This window comes from Dermacentor variabilis, chromosome 9 (genome assembly GCF_050947875.1).
Source record: "Dermacentor variabilis isolate Ectoservices chromosome 9, ASM5094787v1, whole genome shotgun sequence".
Classification (NCBI taxonomy): Eukaryota; Metazoa; Arthropoda; class Arachnida; order Ixodida; family Ixodidae; genus Dermacentor; species Dermacentor variabilis.
This window is the reverse complement of record NC_134576.1, coordinates 41,712,267-41,732,425: the sequence shown is the minus strand read 5'-3', so window position 1 is coordinate 41,732,425 and position 20,159 is coordinate 41,712,267. Positions and strand designations below refer to the sequence as shown.

Below are 20,159 nucleotides of genomic sequence, written 5' to 3'. Positions count from 1 at the left end.
CTGAGGCATAGCGTCAGTTCAGGAAATACGAAGCCATTTCCCCCCTAACACAAACCTAATATTCATTACAAGAAAAAATCACAGAATATAAAACTGCACACAGAGAGCGCAGAAAAATAACAGTACAGTTATCCGCGTTATTCTATGCGAGAAGTTCAAATCACTTTCGGTCTAGAACAAAGAAAAACAACTCAGTCATCGGAAGTCTTAGTTACTTGGGTGCGCGACAGCAGTGACACTTCTGTTGACGACAGTAGCGGTATGGTGGGCAGTGGCAGACGAGAGACGCGGACGCATGGTATAGGCATCCACGGACGCCGTAGTCCAAGGCCCAAATTCAAGCCTGTCGCAGTCCAAGGCCGTCCAAGTGCGACCGCTACAGCTGAGCGCCGCCCGTACTTGTTCCTTGACTCGCGTTCTGTCCAGGAGCCTCTCACCTGCGTCCCTCCAGGTCCCTGGTTGCCCCAGGCGACCTCTGCTCTGTGCACTGTGGCTCAGGACCAGGAACAAAAATACTACCAGCAGCCCATCGTATTTCTCTGTAGATTTCAAATCCGCAGCGGGTGCAGAAGGAATAGCCGATCCCTACGTTCAGCGGATCTTCCCAGGAACAGCCGGGATCGTTCTGGTTCTGACGAGGCTTTCGGGTTCGGGTCTGGACCCCACCGACCTCGACACTAGGGTTCCTTGAGCCCCCTGTCTCCGAGTGAGCTCTCTGCGTTCCTCCTACCCCTGGTTTCGTACCAACGCCCTGATTGGGTAACGTTCTTTCTCCCTCGTCCAACAGCTTGCACCAGTGCCCGCCAACATCTTATTCTGTCTCCGCCACTCGGAAGTGTGTGACGCTGCCGCTGTTCCGCAGTGTTTCGTTACCGCATTTTCAACAGTCCCGACTTTACGCCCCAAGCACGACGCCCTCCACTTACACATTACAAACCTAGATAACATGTCAAAGACGGGAGCCATCATCTCCACTAGTTTCATTGCTTTGTCTTAGCGGTGTTCTTCTCTTCCCATGACAAGCCTTCCGAATGCGGTTCTTGGCGTTTGATTTTATTTATTTTTTTGTATGTATATGCGTGTAATGTATATGCGTGTAATGTATAAGCGTGTAATGCCAATACGGCATTACACCAAGAGGGATTGCATTCGAGATAAAAACATTTCTAGAAGGTACGAGGGCGAATCAGAAAGTATCCTATGTCTATTAGCCAAAATAAGGTACATAAAGGCAATTACAAATATGCGTACTATTCTACGTATACTATACTATTTTTCCATATAGTTCCCCCACCGGTTCAAATATTTGCCTCGTGGCAGTACTAAATTTGAGATGCCCCTGTCGTCAGTCAGCAACTCACGCGGCCCCCTCGAACGCTCATTCTCATGCAAGTCTTCACAGCATTTTGCGAAGTCCTAACACTATCACCTCACACTTCTCAAAGCGAGTCACCTTTTCCCATACGCGAGCTGCATTTCCCTATGGATTTCGTAGGGTGTTGGTCCCCCTTGCTCCATTGAAAACGAATCACACTTTCTTGCTCACTGACCATGGACGAATGAAGTACAACCGTTATCTTCATCAGCTGAAAGCAGCGCCATGTCACGGAGCTACCAGCAGATAAGAGCGGGCCGGTCCAAGAGAGGTCCACCACTGGGAATAGATATGTTGACTTCGCATTTACAGCCGTTATGCGGCAAAAAAATGGGGGCAAGGACTTTCTGATTCACCCCGTATTTATACACTCAAAGCGTGGCAAAAGCCTCGACAGATGTAATTTGTGCTACACCAGGCGGAATACGATTCCAGGCGCGCGCTCTCTGGACAAAAAAATATTACTGCAAGACGCAACCTATAAGACCAAGTTCCTTGACTATCAAATAGGTGATGCTTTTTTCGGGATATATACAAAAATGGTTTCATTTATTTCTCCCGAATTATGTGAGTTTGGGAATTATAAATGCTATAAAAGAATTTCAATCGCAGGTTTCTTCTGGAAGTCTTTAGTTCCGGCCACTGGAGTGCAAGTTTAGCCTCTGTCATGCTGAGTTTTCTCTCTTAGTTTTCAACGACAAACCTGGCAGCCCTGTTTTGTATATTTTTACAGTTCACAGCATCCTGCAGCATCTATCAACAATGTGAGAGCACGCTGAGCTCGCACGGGTTGGGTAACTCGCAATTGAAGCAGATTTGCGATGTGACTGACTTCTTTTCTCCATCTTTGTTGAAATCTGGTGCCTAAGTCGCACTCTAGTACGTAATGGCCTCCATAGTCAGAACCCTGTTTATGGCCACCTGTAAATTTAGCTCATCGTCAGTGAACATAACATGCTATGCATCGTCATCAAGCGGGCCTCATTCGAAGTAAACCTGGAGGGCTTCGTCCAGCACAGTTACATTTTCTCAATTCTGTGCCAGGCGTCTCTTCAGCAATGAACTAGATAACGGATTCACCACATCGCGGTGACTGCATGTAAAATGTCCCACGTTCCACAATAAAGAACGGTTGTGGCGCAGAGTGGTTGCCTCGGAGTTTCAGAATATTGTTACGGGAATATTGTCGAATCCACTTGATAGCGGTGCATCAGGTGCCGTCAACGAATTCAGCAAAGCGTTTGCGCTGGTGAGCGTCAAGAAAATAGGAACATTGCTTTCTTTGGGAACAAATTTGAACAACGTTTTAAGGGTTTGTTTGTTTGTTTGTTTGTTTGTTAAGGGTCTTAAGGGTTTGTTGCACTCATTATTTCTCTCGGTAACACCTCGATATGGGCGTTGCGATTCATCACTCTCTTTAAAGTGTTGCCGGGTGTCGCCCCCCGACCGAGATGCCTGTCTTATGAATTAAACGGTGGTTCAAAGATCCGAAGCAGGAAGCTCTCCGCGCAAAGGGTAGTTCATTTACCCCTCATATTCCGTATGGCGATCCCACCCTCGTTGCCACAATGTCATGGCTGGCATCATGGAACAATACCGCTTGCTAAAAGATCAGGGAACGTTTATTCCTGTTATATGGCAGGCAGGAAGCATAATTTTATTTTAGAGTGCAGCTCTTAGGCGCCCGTTGCTGCGGCGAGCGTCGGCGGTGTAACCGAGCGAACGAGCGCAGCGAAACACGAAAGAGCGAACGCGGAGCGGCAGATGAAAGGACGCTAGCCGCGAATGGCGAGGACCTATAAGAGCGGCCTCTTCAGCGATATGCGCGCGGGAAACTGGTGCTATGCCAACCGTCCGACCGCTCGATGCTTACTCGAATGTGGTATCAGTCGGACTGCTCGTTTTGTACTATCGTCTGCTCACGCGAGCTCTCGCTCGCGTGAGCTCTCGCTCGCGTGAACTCTCGCTCGCGCTTGTTTCGTTAGCTTGGTTGGTCTTGTTCGTGGTTGTTTGCATTGTCATGGTTTTGCGATTGTATTGTAATATGACTGTATGCGCGACACGAATTGTGTAGTACTTTCTGGAAGCCAGGCGGTACCAGCGATTACACTGGAACGTTCGACGAGTCAACAATGAAAACCGACGCGCTTGACCCACAGATCAGATTTCCGACGATCGCCGACTCTGTAACATATCTCTCTCAAATTCTTTGCCTCAATATATCGCGAAATGAAAACACGTATAGCGCTGGGCTCAAATTTCGCTTTAGGGAGTATCGTAACCGTAAGTGAATTTTTTTTTCTCGTGACAATCATAAAGGCTCGTTGCACATTACACAGGGGAGAGGTGAATAGAACATTGTTGTCATGATTTGTCACAACGGCAATGTTATGAATCACAAGTAGCTACAGCAGGTATAGCAGAAACATTACAAGGCAAAATCGATGTGTGGTACAAACTTCGTCACTGTGCAGGCAATCAAGAAGCAATTAAAGAATCAGCTACGAAGAATGCACAACAACAGATTTCGCAGCAAAGTACTGCATCACCGCACATTGGAAAAAGAATACATAAATAACCGTTAGCAAGCCCATAAAATATCGTGGTGTAGAGAACATAATTTTTCACTAGAAGAAAGCAAATGAGCAAGAAATTTGCAGCATCCGCAAAGGAGAATGACGAGTAAGCAAATAAGTCAGCGAATTCATAAAGAGGTCGGCGAATTCGTAGCGGCTATCTAAGGATGCAATTAATTCCACCCGCTTTGATTGGTTAGTAGCTCTGACCTTTGGCTTCAAAGCACGAAGTCGCAAGATCACATTCCGGCCGCTGGGACCTTATTTACATGGGGGTAAAATGAAAAAACGCCCATGTACCTTGCATTGTGTACACGCTGAAGAACCCCAGGTGGTCAAAATTAATACGCCCCCCCCCCCCGCTTACGACCTGCCCCCTAATCAGATTGCGGTTTAGGTACGTAAAATTCCAGAATTTAAATAGTTAAAAATTAATTCCACTGCGTAAGGAATAATGCCAAAGGCAAGTTCCCATATTTGTTTGGATGTGGGTATATCGAACAAAATTCGACGTAGTCTACGCGAGAAGGAGCGCATATATAGGTAGCAGATACTAGTAGTACATATTAGTAGATGGAAATGATGACTCACTTAAGTAAAAAAAATCTTAGAACAGACGGAAATCTTTCTACGTGGTAAAAAGCCGAGGGACTGCATCCGGACACTTACGCTCTGTTAGCGAGAGTAGGATCATAAAGAAAGAAAGACTACAAATAACAGAACAAGGACAAAAAAGTCATAGTGACGTTTCACTTCGTAAACGCTGGTGACGCGCAAGTGCACGGTTGCTACAGTGCACACGACACTATCGGCCTTCGGTGCGCGTTGACGCATATGCACTGTCCGCATCACAAATTGTATTCAAGGGAGGGCGCGCGGCCGTGCCACACGCAGCAACCACCGTAGTAGAACACCCAGTTGTAAACATTCGCTTACTATTTAAACCAACTAGCATGGTGTCAGTGCGCGCAGACACACAGCAAGTTTCCGTACTCGGTGACCGCAGACTCTTGTCGTCAAAACGCTGGCGTGAGGAATTGCGGAAGCAGCAGCGAGCGAAGCGATCTTCGTGCTGTCTATCCAACGCAAATTCAGCGATGATAACTAGAGTGTACTAGACAATGGCCGAGTGGGCCGACCGGTGCATTCCCGCTGATGCGCCACGAGTAGAAAAATTGTGCGAGGGCTCTACGAGCGAACAGCATTGGGGCGAAGAAGCGCTTCGCGGCATATTCAACTTAATTTCGCTGCGGGCATTAAGACCGATTGCGCGCGTACGCTCTTGTAATGGGGCTTTATCTCCACATCAAATGTTTATTAACACCTTTTTGCTGCTTATACATATTTCAGGCATGTGTCATACAACACGACGTCTTCAATTTTTCTGTCGTTGTTAAGTGCGTCGTCTGCTAGCGCGGTTGGCAGACGGTTGGCGCGGACGCTGGCAGACGCCCAGTTTTCCTCGCAGAAAGTGTATCTAGTAAAATTTTTTATGGCTTTACTGGCTCTGGTGCGTCCGCGGCTCTTGTCGGTCGCTACCAATTGTTGATTTAGCCAGCTGAACTGCTGCTTTCGCACTGTTTTATAGAAGTACCACGTAATTTTTACCACAAGCCGCTTACCTGCAACGTGAAGCTACGTAGGAAAATTTTATTGATTTCGTGTTGTTATACGCGCGCTTCTTCTTGGTGGAATAATGATCAGGAACAGTGATCAAAAATAACATAAGAATATATTGAAATAAACCAGGTTTATTAACTGCGTGGCGCAAAGAGCTGCAGATGCCCAGTGCACTTCTAGGTAAATCTGAGATACGTAGACATACATATTCAGGAACATTCATGTAAGAGAAAAATTATCAAATATTCTTTATGCACTGTTGCAAAAGTGAAAACTGTCCAACGGAATAAGTATGTTTCTTTTAAAAGCTGCACCTGTCCCAGGTGAAGTAATGGACTTTCCGAGAAAAGGAATCAAGGCAATTATTGGACTTTAATATGCACAACATTGTTAGGGAAAAGATATTCCCTATGTCTAGCTACGCTTGTCATGCGCAGCTTGGTCATCTAGCTAGTCTTTTAATGCGCCGGCGACATACTCGACTGTCATTTTTGTTTTACTCAATTTACCACAGCAACACAACGTTCGCCCAATCGCAACATTTCTTCAGCCCCTCATACTTCAACCCGTCTCGATCATGGGTTTCCTTTGTAGCAATTGCTACGAACGGGTGGATGTCTGATTTTCCGTTTATTAATTACTTCTCTCCACATTGCGGGTTTCCGCAGAACTATTCCATCAAACTCTTGCCTTTGCTTCGAGTTGTTGACAAATTCGACTTCGCCCTGCCATCAGCTAGCCGCCTGGTTAGCTCAGATGGTAGAGCGCCTGCCCCGGAAAGGCGGTGGTCCTGGGTTCGAGTCCAGGGCCAGGATTAATTTTCTTCCGCTGCTAGGCTTTTCTTTCGAAGAACCCGTATGGGCTTCCTTTGTAGCAATTGCAACGAACGGGTGGATATGTGATTTTCCCTTTATTAATGCGCACTAAGTATCACCCATTTACACTCGGACAAAGAAGTAGCAAAATTCGCCTTTAGCACTGTGTATAAACGAGTGGAACTCGCTGCCGTCCAACATCGCCGGGATATCAGATCCTTCAATATTTCACTCAGCGCTCCTGGGCTATTCAGTGTTATTTCCCGCTATCCCCGGCGCGCGATTTTTTAACCTCCAGGCGCCTTCCTCGTTCGCTTGATTCAGGGCCTCAAACAAACACTGCCGATTTGAAGAGATGGCCAGATACGCTTGCGCGGAAAAAAAGCGATGCTCTTGATACACTCGCTCAGCGCGTTGACTGACTGAAAGCACTGATTGAACCCGTCGACAAGGTCTTTCAAAGCTAACACGGGCTATCATCCGGTCTACCATGTGTCGTCCAATCTACCGGAAAGCGGTGGAACAAAGACTTGAAGCAGCCGTGAAAAAGCTGAACAGGGTGGCCATCGTGGACGAGTATGGTCGTGACAATGAAACGCATCACCCCAACGTAACAGGGCAGAGAGTATCAGCAGAGCACGTGGAATGCGTGCGACGTGGGTAGAGGATAGCTGGACAGAACTGCACCTACCTTGAGGCGGCCACAAAGGAAAAGCAGGAACACAGGGGCAATGCCCCTTGTCAAGTCCAAATCACGCGGTAAAGGATAACAAAGGGAACCAGGGAGAGGCCTCGGCAGTAGGAGGGAGTGAAAAGGTGACTATTGCGGGCGACTGAATCCTGGCTAGGTGCTCATATGCAATTGTGGAGAGGGTGAAACGCGACAAAAGAGTGGCAGTAGGGAAATTTCCAGGGCTGGCATTGGGCGCTGTCATGGAGCGAGCAAAAACAAAGTACGCTGGAAATGCCTACGGACGCAGCCTTGTCGTAGTAGCATGTGGACTAAACGGCGTCCGTAGCAGAAAAGGGACAGCATTAGCTCAGTCCTAGGCGAAGTGGGTAGATGACTTGCGCGAGCTGTCCCCCTCAGGTTCGGATCGTGCTGTGCATGGTGCCGGAAGCGCCTGTACGTAACAGTAACGTACAAAGAGACGTTGTGACTGCTAATGAGGCTATATGGACAATGAGCCGAGAGAAAGGTTTCGAGCTTGTAGAAGTAAAGAGAGAAGTGAGAAGGAGTCGTGGTTTGGAACGAGTCGGGATCGACTTCAATTACAGGCTCGGACGAGAAGTGGGCTGGCGACTTGTTGGTCGCGCTGCTGCTTCTTTTTTTTTTGGAAGGGATGGGGTGGCACGGCGGTTCAGGAGGCCAGTGTAAGTAGTAATGAAGAAAGTCCCCTAGGGAAACCTCAGAATAGCACTCCCGTCAATAACAAAAAAGGAGGAAAACAAAGAAGACAGCTCATCATCCAATGCGCTACGTAAATATGCAGGGCGACCAAAGAAAGGATAAGTGGGTAGAGTTAAAGCACAGTGAGAGAGAGGGGAAAGAAGGCAGGGAGATTAACCAGAGGCAAGTTTTCGGTTTGCTACGCTGCGCTGGGTCTGGGATATAGGGGCTGTCAAAACGCCAAAAAGCGAGAGGAGAAAGAAAGCTACAAAAAAACGAAGGAAAAAGAAAAACAGGTAACAGAAAAGGCATTCCGATCACACGCGTTCACACAGGCCGGTCGATCTCAAGAAGCGCTTGCTGCTTGCACGGCCTTCTGATGCGATGTTAAGTGACGTCGACATTTCAAAATTCTTTTTCTGATAGAGTCTGGTCGCCCAACTGGTTGAGCACGACTGAAAGCGATTGTCTCTGCACACTGTGCTGCGGGCACTGGCAAAGAACATGAATTGTTTCCGCGTCGGCGCAATCGTCACATGCTGCGGTATCGGCCATCTCTATCAGGAACGCCCAGGCATTCGTAAACGCGACGCCCAACCATAGCTTACACGAACAGAGAAGCAGGTAGATAGAGAACAAATGTGGGTGTGTGCGGTTAGAGAAACTCACCTTAGACACTCGGAAGAGTCACCAGTAATTGATAACTATGTTTGGGAAGGTTGCAGCAGAACTACGTCGGAAAGAAAGTGAGGGAGAGTCCGAATGCTCATCCGTCAGGCAGACAAATGGGAAATAGTAAATTCAAAATGTCAAAAGCATCTTTGGTTATCAGTTACAATGAGTGGGGAAAAAAACTTGGCTGGGCGTAACATATTGTCAACCGGAAATAATTGCAGCAATGAGAATCTCGAGTTAGTGCCATGGCTAAGTGCTGATATTAGGGTTTTCGAGAATAATGCCAAAATTATCCTATTAGGTGACATGAATGTCCACATACAGGATCTACATGGCTATACCAAACCACAACGGGAAGTCAGTGCTATATCACTGTGAGCAACATAACCTCACTATCGTGAATACAGGGCATAAGTGTGACGGGTAGATCACGTGGGAAGCGGGAAAATCGACCATAGAATACTCCCTAATGACAGAAGCACTTCATGATAAGTTGAGAGAAATGGTGATTGATAAGGAAGGGCAAAGCAGCATAGCGAGTTCCCATAGACGTATCATATTTAAAATGGGATATGTAGTTTGGAAAGAGAGTAAGCAGCAAGAATCGCCAGTTCGAATTTTAACGCTGAACCAATAACAAAAATAGTTACAGTGTCGAGGAAGAACTTGGCAAATGGTCAAGCAAAGAGTGGGAATATAGTAAGCTTCTACGCGCAAAAACGACAGAAATACGGAAAGAGAAGCATGTTCGTTAGAAAGGAAAAAACCCAAAGGCTGGTGGAACAGGGAGATACGAGAAGCGATCGCCAAACGACAGAAACCCTCCCGAGAGCACAGGCAGGCAAAGAAGGCGCAGTTGCCGCAGGATGAAGTAACCAGTAAATGGTAAATATACCGGGAGAAAAAGTCTGTGATTCAAATACTGGTGCAAGCAAAATTAAAAGGTGGAAGGGAACGTTGGTTGTGAGAAATACGTGAGAAATAGAAGGCCGCACCTAGAATATTTTGGAACCACATAAATTATTAGGCACGAAGTCAACAACAATACAACAACATATCTTAGACGAAGATGAAAACTGAGTGGAAGGAGAAGCGGCAATAAATTACATCCGAAAAATAACAGCCGAATATTTTCAAGGCAATGACGAGGTTGCATTTGAAGAAAAGAAAGAGCATGATAGAGACCCAGGTGGAAAAGTAGCTGGTGCTGACAAATTTCAACAGGAAGAAAGCCGAAGAGAAAATTCCTACGCGCACAGCCACAGGGCTAGACGAGGTTTCCGTTAGGCTGAATAATGAACTAGGACCAAAAAGTAGCGAAACTCTGTTGAAAGCAGTAAAAAACATTAAAAGATAGGCGAATACGAGACAGTTGGCGACAAAGTAGAATGAACTTAATTTATAAATGTAAGGGGGACAAACAATTCACTCGTACAGACCGTTGACCATTACATTGGTAATATACAGGCTAGCAATGCAGGCAATCAAATTAAAGATTCAAGCATGGACAGAGAATAATGGCATTTTGGGAGAACTTCAGAATGGCTTCAGAATAGGTAGGCGTTTAGATCATACCTTATTTGTTCTTACTAAGTGTACACGATTTTAAAATGCTGAAAGCAGACCGTTATATGTGGCCTTTTTAGACATTACAGGAGCGTATGGCAACGTAGACCGCAACATTTTGTGGGGTATTCTGGAAGGCGAAGGCTTAAGCGACGATTGTCTACAGCTTTTGAGAGAGATTTACCTTGAAAATACCGCTTGCGTTGAATGGAAAGGGATGAGGAGCGAGGAGAAAGTTGATATCAACAAGGGACCGATGCTGGGGTGCCCTTTATCCCCATTGCTGTTTATGATGTACATGGTGAGGATAGGAAGTGCGCTAGAAGGAAGTAATGTCGGCTTTAATCTCTCATAGAAACAGGTGGTTACAGTAATAAAGGAGCAGCTTCCAGGTTTGTTTTATGCGGGCGGCATTGTGTTGCTTGCCAACAAGCAAAGGGATAGGCAACGTCTCGCTAATATCTGTGGAAAAGAAGGCGAGTATTCTAGTCTGTAATTAGCGTTAAAAATTAGATGTTATGGTATTTAAAAAAACAGTGAACAGAGGTCAATGTAGGGCCAGAAAATAAATCGCTTAAAAGAATATAAAACACCTTGGTATATGGATAAACGAAGGCAATCGATATATGGAAAAACAGGAAATAACAATAACAGTGAAGGGGAAGGTAAATACGGCCATAATCAAACACAGAAGGCTATGAGGATACAATAGGTACGATGTGCTCCAGGGTATGTGGAAATGTGTAATGGTTCCCGGACTTAATTTTGGAAATGCAATTCTTTGCTAGAAATCAGGGGTACAATGGGGACTGCATCGCAACCAAAAGTCAGTTTGACGCCTCGCATTGGGCGTTCAGGGGAAGACTAGAAATGAAACTGTGCGGGGGGGATATGGGCTAGAAAGTTTTGAAGTGAGGGAAGCTCACAGCAATATTGATTATGAAAAAATGGCTGAGCAGCATGGAAGAAATAAATGGGCTGGGAGAGTGTTCAGGTATTTGTACAGAAAAGACAGATTCACAGTGGAGGAAAAAGAACTAGGAAGCTGACCAGCAAGTACGCGATCCGTATATTAACATGGAGACAAGTAACGTCAAGCGCAAACTCAGTGAGACTGAGATTATCTCATAAGTGGCGGCAATGGAAAACAAACCTGCTATGAGTAACATAAGTGGAAAAATAAAATAAGGAAAGAAACAATTAATGATAACTTAAAGGGACGCTCGTCACTTTTCGAAGCGAGATCGGGATGCCTTAGAACACACACTTATAAAGCGAGATACAACAAGGAAGAAGCATGTGATTGCTGCGGCAAAGCTAGGGAAACGACGGAGCATGTTTTAATAGAATGTGAAGATATGTGCACAGCGGTAGTTTTAGGCATCTCTGGCCTCATTGGAGCCCTTGGATTCAGCGACAGGAGGAACAAAGTAAACATGTCCGCAATAGAGATCAGTAAGATGTGATTGGAAGATTGGTGGAAGAAATATGGGGATACGACAAACAATGGAGGCGTACAAAAACAAAGAAGCCGTGCATGCCACCGTTATGCCAGTGAAACGCCACCAGCTGATGAAGTTCACCGCCTTTAAACACGTTCGCTCGGTGGCGGCCGTCGAATGTTTGGCGCATGAACTTGCTCAGATATTATCTTTATACAATTAAAACGAACCTGCGTGAACCTGCTTAAAGGAAAAGACCACCCCGTTCGCAAATATCACAGCTGTACAATTTGAATTGATTACGTGCCGGCGCGGACTGCAGCCAAAACCAATCGGTTGTTGTTTATCACACGTCATAGAATCCTCAAAACCTTTATTCAAGTAATAAAGCACGTACTTTAATTAAAGAAGTCCAGTAAAAAAAAAATGTCTGCTTATTTTGCATCAAATGACATATGTTATACGTGACATGTTGTTTGTCGGTTATTATATGTACATGTATAGGTCAAATATTTAGCCTCGTTGAGCGCCCCTAGCCAAAAGAGTTAGGAATTAAAGCATGGGATCAAATTACAGTAGCTACACTTGCGCACTTCATGCTGGAACGCCCCGCGGTAGATTTTTTCTCCCTCTATGGCGATCGCTGGAACGTGAGAGTGTGCGGGGGCTGCCTGTATGATGAAAGCCATCTGCGGCGCGTACAGAGTCCGCCGCGCGCTGTGTTTTCGCTTAGTTCGCGTTGATGCGAGCGGCATCACGAATGTTAATTCGCCCGCTGCTGCTGCCGCGCTTACTCACTCCAGCTTTTTTTCGCCACAAGTTTCCGCGGTCATCCAGTGAGATGCGTTCGTGTTTGCTTGCGAATGTGACACCATGCTTGGTAATTTAGTTAGTATGCCTATGTTTACAACCTTATGCGGCCGATTAAATTATTATCCTTACTTTAGTATAGCTATTCACTGATTTTCTGTAGAAATCGATGCCTGGCCTTTCAGGCAAAGCTGCCAGTTGTTTCTTTTTTTTTTTACAGCTCGGCTAACGTTAGCTAGGAAACTCTGTATAATAGAAGAGCGTGCGTGCTGATATGGTGACATGTTATCACACGTGTGCGAAGTTCACGCACACAAAACAATTGCAGGCTATGCCTTCGCTATGGGAGACAAATTTCTCACAGTGCTTTACTTGGCAACTTCTGGTTTGCTTCTTACCTACCTTCTCCTGTTCTAGTGGGCACATCGGATTTTCTTTATTCTCGGCTGAGCAAATTACTTGTACGCCGTATCTAGACTCTTGTTTCTTTAATCTGGGACAAAGCGCGTGAATGTGCCGTATCACACACTACTTTCCACTGTAACCCCTACTCACATATTCACCGGATCCTTACCACTTTTTTTCAAGCGTGGCAAAATCTTTCCTGCAGCTCGCGAATTAGCAGGGACGGCAAAGCCTATCAGCCCGGTGTGGGCCGTCGTGTGGGTGGGTGTGGGTGTGTTTTCGCGCGCGTGTGTGAGCGTGCTCGTGCGTCCAGTTATCTGGGCAGCTCAAACATTTTGTAGCAAAGGCATGCGCGCGAACTGCGTACGCACCTGTAAAACCAAGCGATGCAGAATCTTTAATGTAAACAAACCTTGGAGTGGTCAAAGTGGCAACTGGACAATGTTACGCGAGTTAAAATGAACTAAATGCGTTGTTGGAATTGCCAGTTTCTGGCCCATTAGAAATTTGCACAGAGGCAAGGCGAAAGAATTTCGGGTTTAATCATCTAAACACCTCGAAAGAATAGTGTATCTGTCCTCACGGAGATGCTGGCGAACTTTGAAAGTTGGTGTGGGGAGACGCGCGCAGCCACAAGATAACTTATAGATTGTCGTATACATATAGTTGCAGGACGGCCATGCGTGCCGGGAGCTTAAAACATTATCCATAGGATTACTCATTCTATTGAGTTTATCGAAGCATTCATGTCATGCAAATTCGTTTCTTCCATGCATTGACATGTAAACACGACACTCAGGTCTAAAATTAAGGGAGCGCTTGGTTAAGTCACGATAAATCGACAAAACGATGCGCGCGTTGCGAAATCCGGTTGCGAGGGCCAAATCACGTTAAAGTTGACTTGGCCGAAATGTCGTGGAAATATGCAATTTTCAGATGAAGTACTTACCGAGGGAGAATCACGTTACAAGTCAGCGACCGAGTCACAAGAAGACAAATCTGTATTTACTACGTTGGCGTCATGGCTGTATTGTTCTCGGTCCAGGTGAAAAAAGCAACGTTTCGGTAACGCTTCACATACTTAGAATGTTTATTTCCGTTTGCATAGCAGACGGAAATAAGCGTGCTTTGAAAGTCGATAAAGAATGGTCTATTTTCTTCTTTTCGTTCATATTTGAGACCAGATCAACTTGTGCAGGTTTTCACCTTGCGCCAATCACGGATTCAGCGTCCGTCCTCGCACGTCACAGATCTTGCGCGTCGAGTGAGATTCGAATACCTGAGCTGAGTGAGATTCGAACCTGAAGTGTGCGTGTGGCGCAAAGTGTAGTTGTTTGGAGCAGTTCTTAAGTTCGAAGCTTAGTGTTTCTTTTCTTGTGTTCCCTCAATAGCTCGGTTCGTTATTCTAATTAGCCATGTATATAAAATGTGCTGCTCGCACCTGTGTCAAAGCTAATTTTGAAATACGTGGCATATTCTCGCTGGACGCTTTTACTATGCTCTCCCCGATGTCGTTCCTCTGGATCGTTTCTTTTAACCGGCTTCAATATCCGCATATAAAATACTAACTGCTGCACAGTCATTTGGCTTACATTCGTGCACGATAGGTTAAATCAAAACAAACTCCACAACAAAGTTGCGATAACCGCTTGAAAGCGCGGACAATCTGAAAAAAAAAGGGGGGGGGGAGCAGTCTGTATTAGGTAAGCCTGCAAAAATCAAAACCGACGGCCTGGACATCATCCATACGAAAAGCATGGCAGGTGGTCGGCGTAACATTGCAGCCACTATGTAACGGTTAACTGAAACGAAGTTTCGCTTTGGCTACATTTATAACATTTGCGTAATATGCTTGATGTCTCACGTAGCTTTCGTATAGCCAAAATATAAAAATGTGTAATTCCCACATAGCTCAACAGAACCAAGATATTGTTGCTTGTCGTCGCTTGGAGAAAGTGAGACTCTTTTGTATTTCTTCTAATTACACATCTAGTTAAAAATAACTCAACTTCTCAAACATTGTATTCAGAGAAAAAGTTGTAGACCAGCCTCGAAAATTCTCCATCCAGCTTTCTGGTGCTCAATACGTGCTACGTAGAAGTTTTCACAAGGCTGAAAAAAAGCCCGCAAAATCCCCGCAAAGAAAGGGCCGCGCAACGGGTCGCGAAGAGCTTTTTAGCTTTGAAGGATGCAGATTGGAAAGTCGGGATAGCTGCCGTCTAGTGCACACAGTAATATAAATGTTTTAGCAACCTGAATATAACCAGTATATACTATAAAGCTATATACTCATAAAATATTCCTTTATTTCTTTCAATATGAAGTCATTTGTATATTGATGATTATTTAATATACTGGGCAAATTTCGCTCAAGCGCTTGTAAATTGTAGTTCCTGCGGAATTGGGGTATAGGCCCCATTCTGTTTCCTGTGCTTATGCCATCTACGGAGGATTGTTATCACGTTGTACGTACAATCGCAATTCACAAAAAGAGCTAGCTGGTCAAAAAATAGAACTAGCGTAAGAAATGGCAGTTATTCATCTCACAATAGGCAGTAATGTGACAGGTATGAAACACAGCGCCGACGTGTAATAAGTAGGAAATATATTTTTTTTTTTTTGCGGCATGTCCGTTCTCATATTGTCTACCGTTGTAGTAGTTGTATCGTAAAAAGCCAACAAAGACACTAAGAATGGCACTGCGAAATTACATGTACTCATTGAATTAAAGAAATGATAAACTAATACGAGTGCAAGTGAATGGAAGAAAAGACAATTGGCCGCAGGTGGGGCACGAACCCACGCCTTCACATTACGCGTGCGATGCTTTTACCAGTTGATCTATCGCGGCGCCGCAGGGGGCTACGCACAGTCCAGGCCCGACGCGCTATCAGCCCGCTTCCCGCCGCCTTCGCGCCCGTCTCTCTCGGAGGGCGCGCACATTGGGCGTCCTGCCCATAGCGCGCCCAGGACGCAACTGCTGATAACGTTGCTAGGTGATGTTGACGTCACAGCAAAGAGGCGCACACATAACGTCGGAATATAAACGCGCCTTTTGTATTCCGACGTTATCGGCGCGCGGGCGAGCGTCGCTCGGCGCCGGGCTATATCAATTTGTTGGTCTACGCGAACCTCTTCTACGCGCGCAGAAGAAACGAAAACCTAGCCAGAAAGAATTGGCCGCAGGTGGGGCACGAACCCACGAGTTAACATTACGCGTGCGATGCTCTTAACAATTCATTGGTGCCTTTATTTGTTGGCTTCTTATGATATAAGTAATCAAAATCGGGCCCTCGGTTTCCTTTCTCCTCGTTCATTACATGGCGAGGCCTCGATACGGCAGCATTGATGCCTTGAAGTAGCATGTGTGGTTCTATTAACCAGTTGCGTTTACTAAAAAATATCACGTACACATGCCGCCTGCGACAAAAAAGAAAGCCTGTTCCACAACCACCGTCAAGGCCGTGATGTGTAGCGCTGACTAACACTCCCAAATTTAGTTATAGTAAATAAGCATAAATAGCCTACAAAGTGTATCGCAAAACGGCGCCGCGATAACTCAACGATAAGAACATAGCATGCGTAATGCGAAGACGTGGGTTCATGTCCCACCTGCGGCCAGTTGTTTCTTCATCCACTTTCATAGGCCTCAATTTATCATTGCTTTAATTCAGGTATGAAGTACATGTAATTTCTCCTATTCTGTCATTGGTGTCTTTGTTGGTTTCTTATAAAAACTGGTCTAATAAAGATTGGGCCATCGGTTTCCTTTCTTCTCGTTAGTAGTAGTTGTTCATACAAGGCTGCAGTAGTTGGTTTGTGCCTTGAACGCCGTACGATATATTTGAATGTATAATGGTTTCCAGCAAGTACGGACGCGAGCACAAGAAGTAGAAACAGACAGGACAATCCAGAATTGTCCTGTCTGTTTCTACTTCTTGTGCTCGCGTGCGTACTTGCTGGAAACCATTATACGTTCACCATGCAACAACTGGCCCAGCAAACCGCTCTACTAAATATATTTGAATCTTCACAGATTTGGAAAAAAATCTACTTGACAACGTGCCACCAGTCCAGATGCTAAAGATAGCTTTCTGCATGATTTCTTCCGTGTCCAACCAAGCGAAAGAAGCAGTGAAAGTGACGCCTAGTATTTTATGCTGCTCGACGAATTCGATCTTCCGTCTGGCATAACAAACGGCGCGATTGATCCTCATTGATTTGTTTCTTGCAAGTAACGTAATGGTTTTTGTGTTAGTCGAGTGTACTCGAAGTCCATTTTGCTGTCACATAAAAGAAAAAAGCTTTTTAAGTACCTCCCTACCCAAACGTCCGCATCTTGACCCCAGAGGAAAACAGTGCTATGTTCAGCTCATAAAACAAAACTAAGTGCTGTGTCGGTGTCGCGAATGTTCCTCCACGAATACATTAAATAATTTCATCATGCGTCGCGTGGAGTTCTAAAGCTGGAAGATAGAACACTAGGCGAAAGACGAAAGGATTCGTCCTTGTCTTGTGTTCTTTCTTTCTTTCTTTCAGCGTTAAAACTCAGCGTAATGCAATCATGCACGCGCACCAACTAGGCACGTTCAGCTTTTTCTAAATCAATAAATAAGAACAGGCCCAAAATTTCGGCAGGGACACTGCTTACGTGTCGTAATACGGAAGTAATATAGTCCCTTTGGTGAACTGTTCTAATTTTATACATTCATTTTGCACACTCATGACGTGGCACCACCTCGTCCCCATTGGCTGCGCTGTCACGGGCCCAATGCCGCACGCACTATGCACACCTTTAGTCAGCCATAACCGCGGAACCGCCGGGGCCTTGGGGAAGCGGGCTCGTCTCACACTCCTGGAGGCCGGCTTCGATTCCCACTCAGACCCATTGTATCAAATTTTCTTCCGAAAGCCATTAATTTACTTTGTTTAAAGGAATCTCCCTGAGAAACTTGACGTTTACCCAAGCATTTTTGACGTGTTCTTGCTGTTTTCGGCGTCTGCGATTTTTGTTACCATCGCTCGGTCACGCCGCCAACGACGCCAGATGTTATCGTAGTGGGGATATAATGCGTTCGCATTAAAACACTGTCTTGTAGTACACCGCTTTCAAATGTCAAGTAAAAGTACTGGCCTTCACTTATGGACTCCACCTGGCTTCTGCTTTTCAAATAGGTTCTGAAATGTTCCGAAGCTTGACCACGTATTCTGTACAGAGAAAGCGCTTGTAATAAAATATTATTCCAGTGTATTTATGCATGTAATATACCATTAAGGCTCAGTGCAGTGCAAAGCTTTCGTGAAATCAATAAGATGACCTCGAGTATAGTAGTGTTTTTTCTATAGTGTTTAGTATTGTTTAGTGTAATACCAATATTCGTATTGTTTCCACTCTAACATAACGCCCAGTTCGGGCGCTGTTTGTAGTTGAATAAGTAAAGAAAACATAACTGCTCCTCCAGGTGGCGTTGTGGTGATGGCGCCTAACGTGCGCATGGGCGTGCTGGGCTTCCTGCACCCAGAGAAGGCACCCGGGTTCACCCGGGACGTCGCAGAAGAGGACATGATGGCCGCCATGCGGTGGGCGATGGACAACGCCGCCGTTTTCGGCGCCGATCCTACCGCCCTGATGCTGGCGGGCAACGGCTCTGGCGCCTACATGCTGGTGCAGGCCGCCGGCAGGCTTAACGTGTCCGTGGTGCGGGCTGTCATCGAGGGCTCCGTGTACACATCCGCGGTGCCTGCGAACGACGTACGCTCTCACTGAGACATTTTTTTATCGTGCCCACAACGCCGTAATTCAGGCCGTGAAAGCTCCCAATGTGAAATCTAGGAATCACCGCCACCGTTAAATTGCGACATCGAATATTCGTACCACAGCGATGCCGCGTCCCTTTCCTTGCTTCCGGCCAACATTTGTTGCTTAAAAACCTTGCTGCAATTGCGCGTTCTTTTTTTAGGCTGACAAAAGACAAAATTTGTTCCCTGGGTACTACGTCCCTTCGGAAATCTATACACGTGAATAGGCTTATCAGAAAGCAGCCACAACAGCACTTCATCATATTCACCAATCGATTATTCGATCAATTTTGTCAATGTGTCCAGGAGCCACCTGCTGGTCTGGGTACTGGCGCACAGGAAAGTGGGTATAACATACATATGTACCCACTCAGTATTTGGTTCGGTAAATAAAATACGGGTTGATTTGGTCAAACAAATTTCGGCTTGTTCAGGTTAATAGTGCGCACAAACTAGTAAGTTGAAACAAAGCAGTCTACGAAAATGCATCGTGACGCTTGGTAACTGCCGCAGGGAACACGACGGATATATGCACTTCAAGAAACAAGCGCACAAAGTACGCATTTTATACCACAATTGTAGGCATAATGACATACAAAACCAACATCAACTGATATATATTTAAACAAGAGGGACGCTCCGAAAGTAAGTTTCATCATTTTTTTAAAGAGTAAATGGTACACGAGGTGAAAATAACAATAGCCATAAGAATCCACGCCTGTTGCTGGTTCAACGACGAAAGGAGCGTCAGGGAAGGGGAATGACGCATCCGCTGAGCACCGAAGAAGTTAGAGAAGCAGCAGACCGGCGTGCCTGAGGTTATTCGAGTGCAAATCACGATGGCAGACAAACGTGCGCTGAAGATGTGATTGCCAACGGAACCGCGTGCTGTTATCCGGTATGAACGGGCAGCTGTTCCCTGCACTGAAAGCGGCATTCTCTAGACGTCACTTGGTGAAGCAGACTGGGCAACAATTCCTTGCATCGCAGGGCACCGACTTATACCAGAGTGGTTGCTTCAAACGGATTTCACGCAACGACAAATGTCGCAATGTCAGTGGTGACATGTGGAAAAATAGTGCAAGGTGTATAGTTCATGATGTCATGGTGCGTTCGTTTTTTGCCATAAGGTTTCCGTTTGAAAAATGCCGCGACATACTTTCGGAACGTCCCTCGTGGTGCATTAAAAGGGTTTGAATGCGCTTTGGAAAGTGGGCGTATGTTTGCGATATAGGTCACTTTCGCGTGAGTGTTCGTTGTCAGCCCGCAGAATCCTGGCCTAGGGACTGGTTGAGACACGACAAACAGATACATGAAAATGCCTAGGCATCCTAGTTATCTTTTCCGGAATTCCAAAACTAATGCTATTTACTATTTCGGCGCAATTAGTGAAACATTTTACAAGCTTCAGTAAGAAAGGTTGGTTTTTGTGCGTCTGCAGTTCAGTTATTCTAGACCAAGCGTGGATTGAGAGCGAGGTGGTAGTTCAGGGCTGATCTACCTGGAGCACCAATATCGCTGTATAGGCATAAATTTCATTTGAGTTCGGTATTCTCTATCTTTTTTTAGATCAGAATTTTATGTTCCCGAATAAAGTGGACTATTCTAGCCAAGTTCGGCAGAAGGGAGCGTACAGCTTAAGAAGCACACCTGCATTTTTTAATTCTCTCGAGTCATCTTGGTGTT

The 20,159-nt window shown here is 45.6% G+C and overlaps 1 protein-coding gene across 1 annotated transcript in view; it reads left to right on the top strand.

Annotated features, from left to right (window-relative positions):
• Nucleotides 1-20,159, top strand: part of LOC142558312 (liver carboxylesterase 1-like) — a 150,517-nt gene that overhangs the window by 90,421 nt on the left and 39,937 nt on the right. Inside the window, exon 4 of the mRNA XM_075670461.1 lies at nucleotides 18,137-18,426. Within this exon, the coding sequence (XP_075526576.1) occupies nucleotides 18,137-18,426 (290 nt within the window). The remainder of the gene's footprint in view (nucleotides 1-18,136; nucleotides 18,427-20,159) is intronic.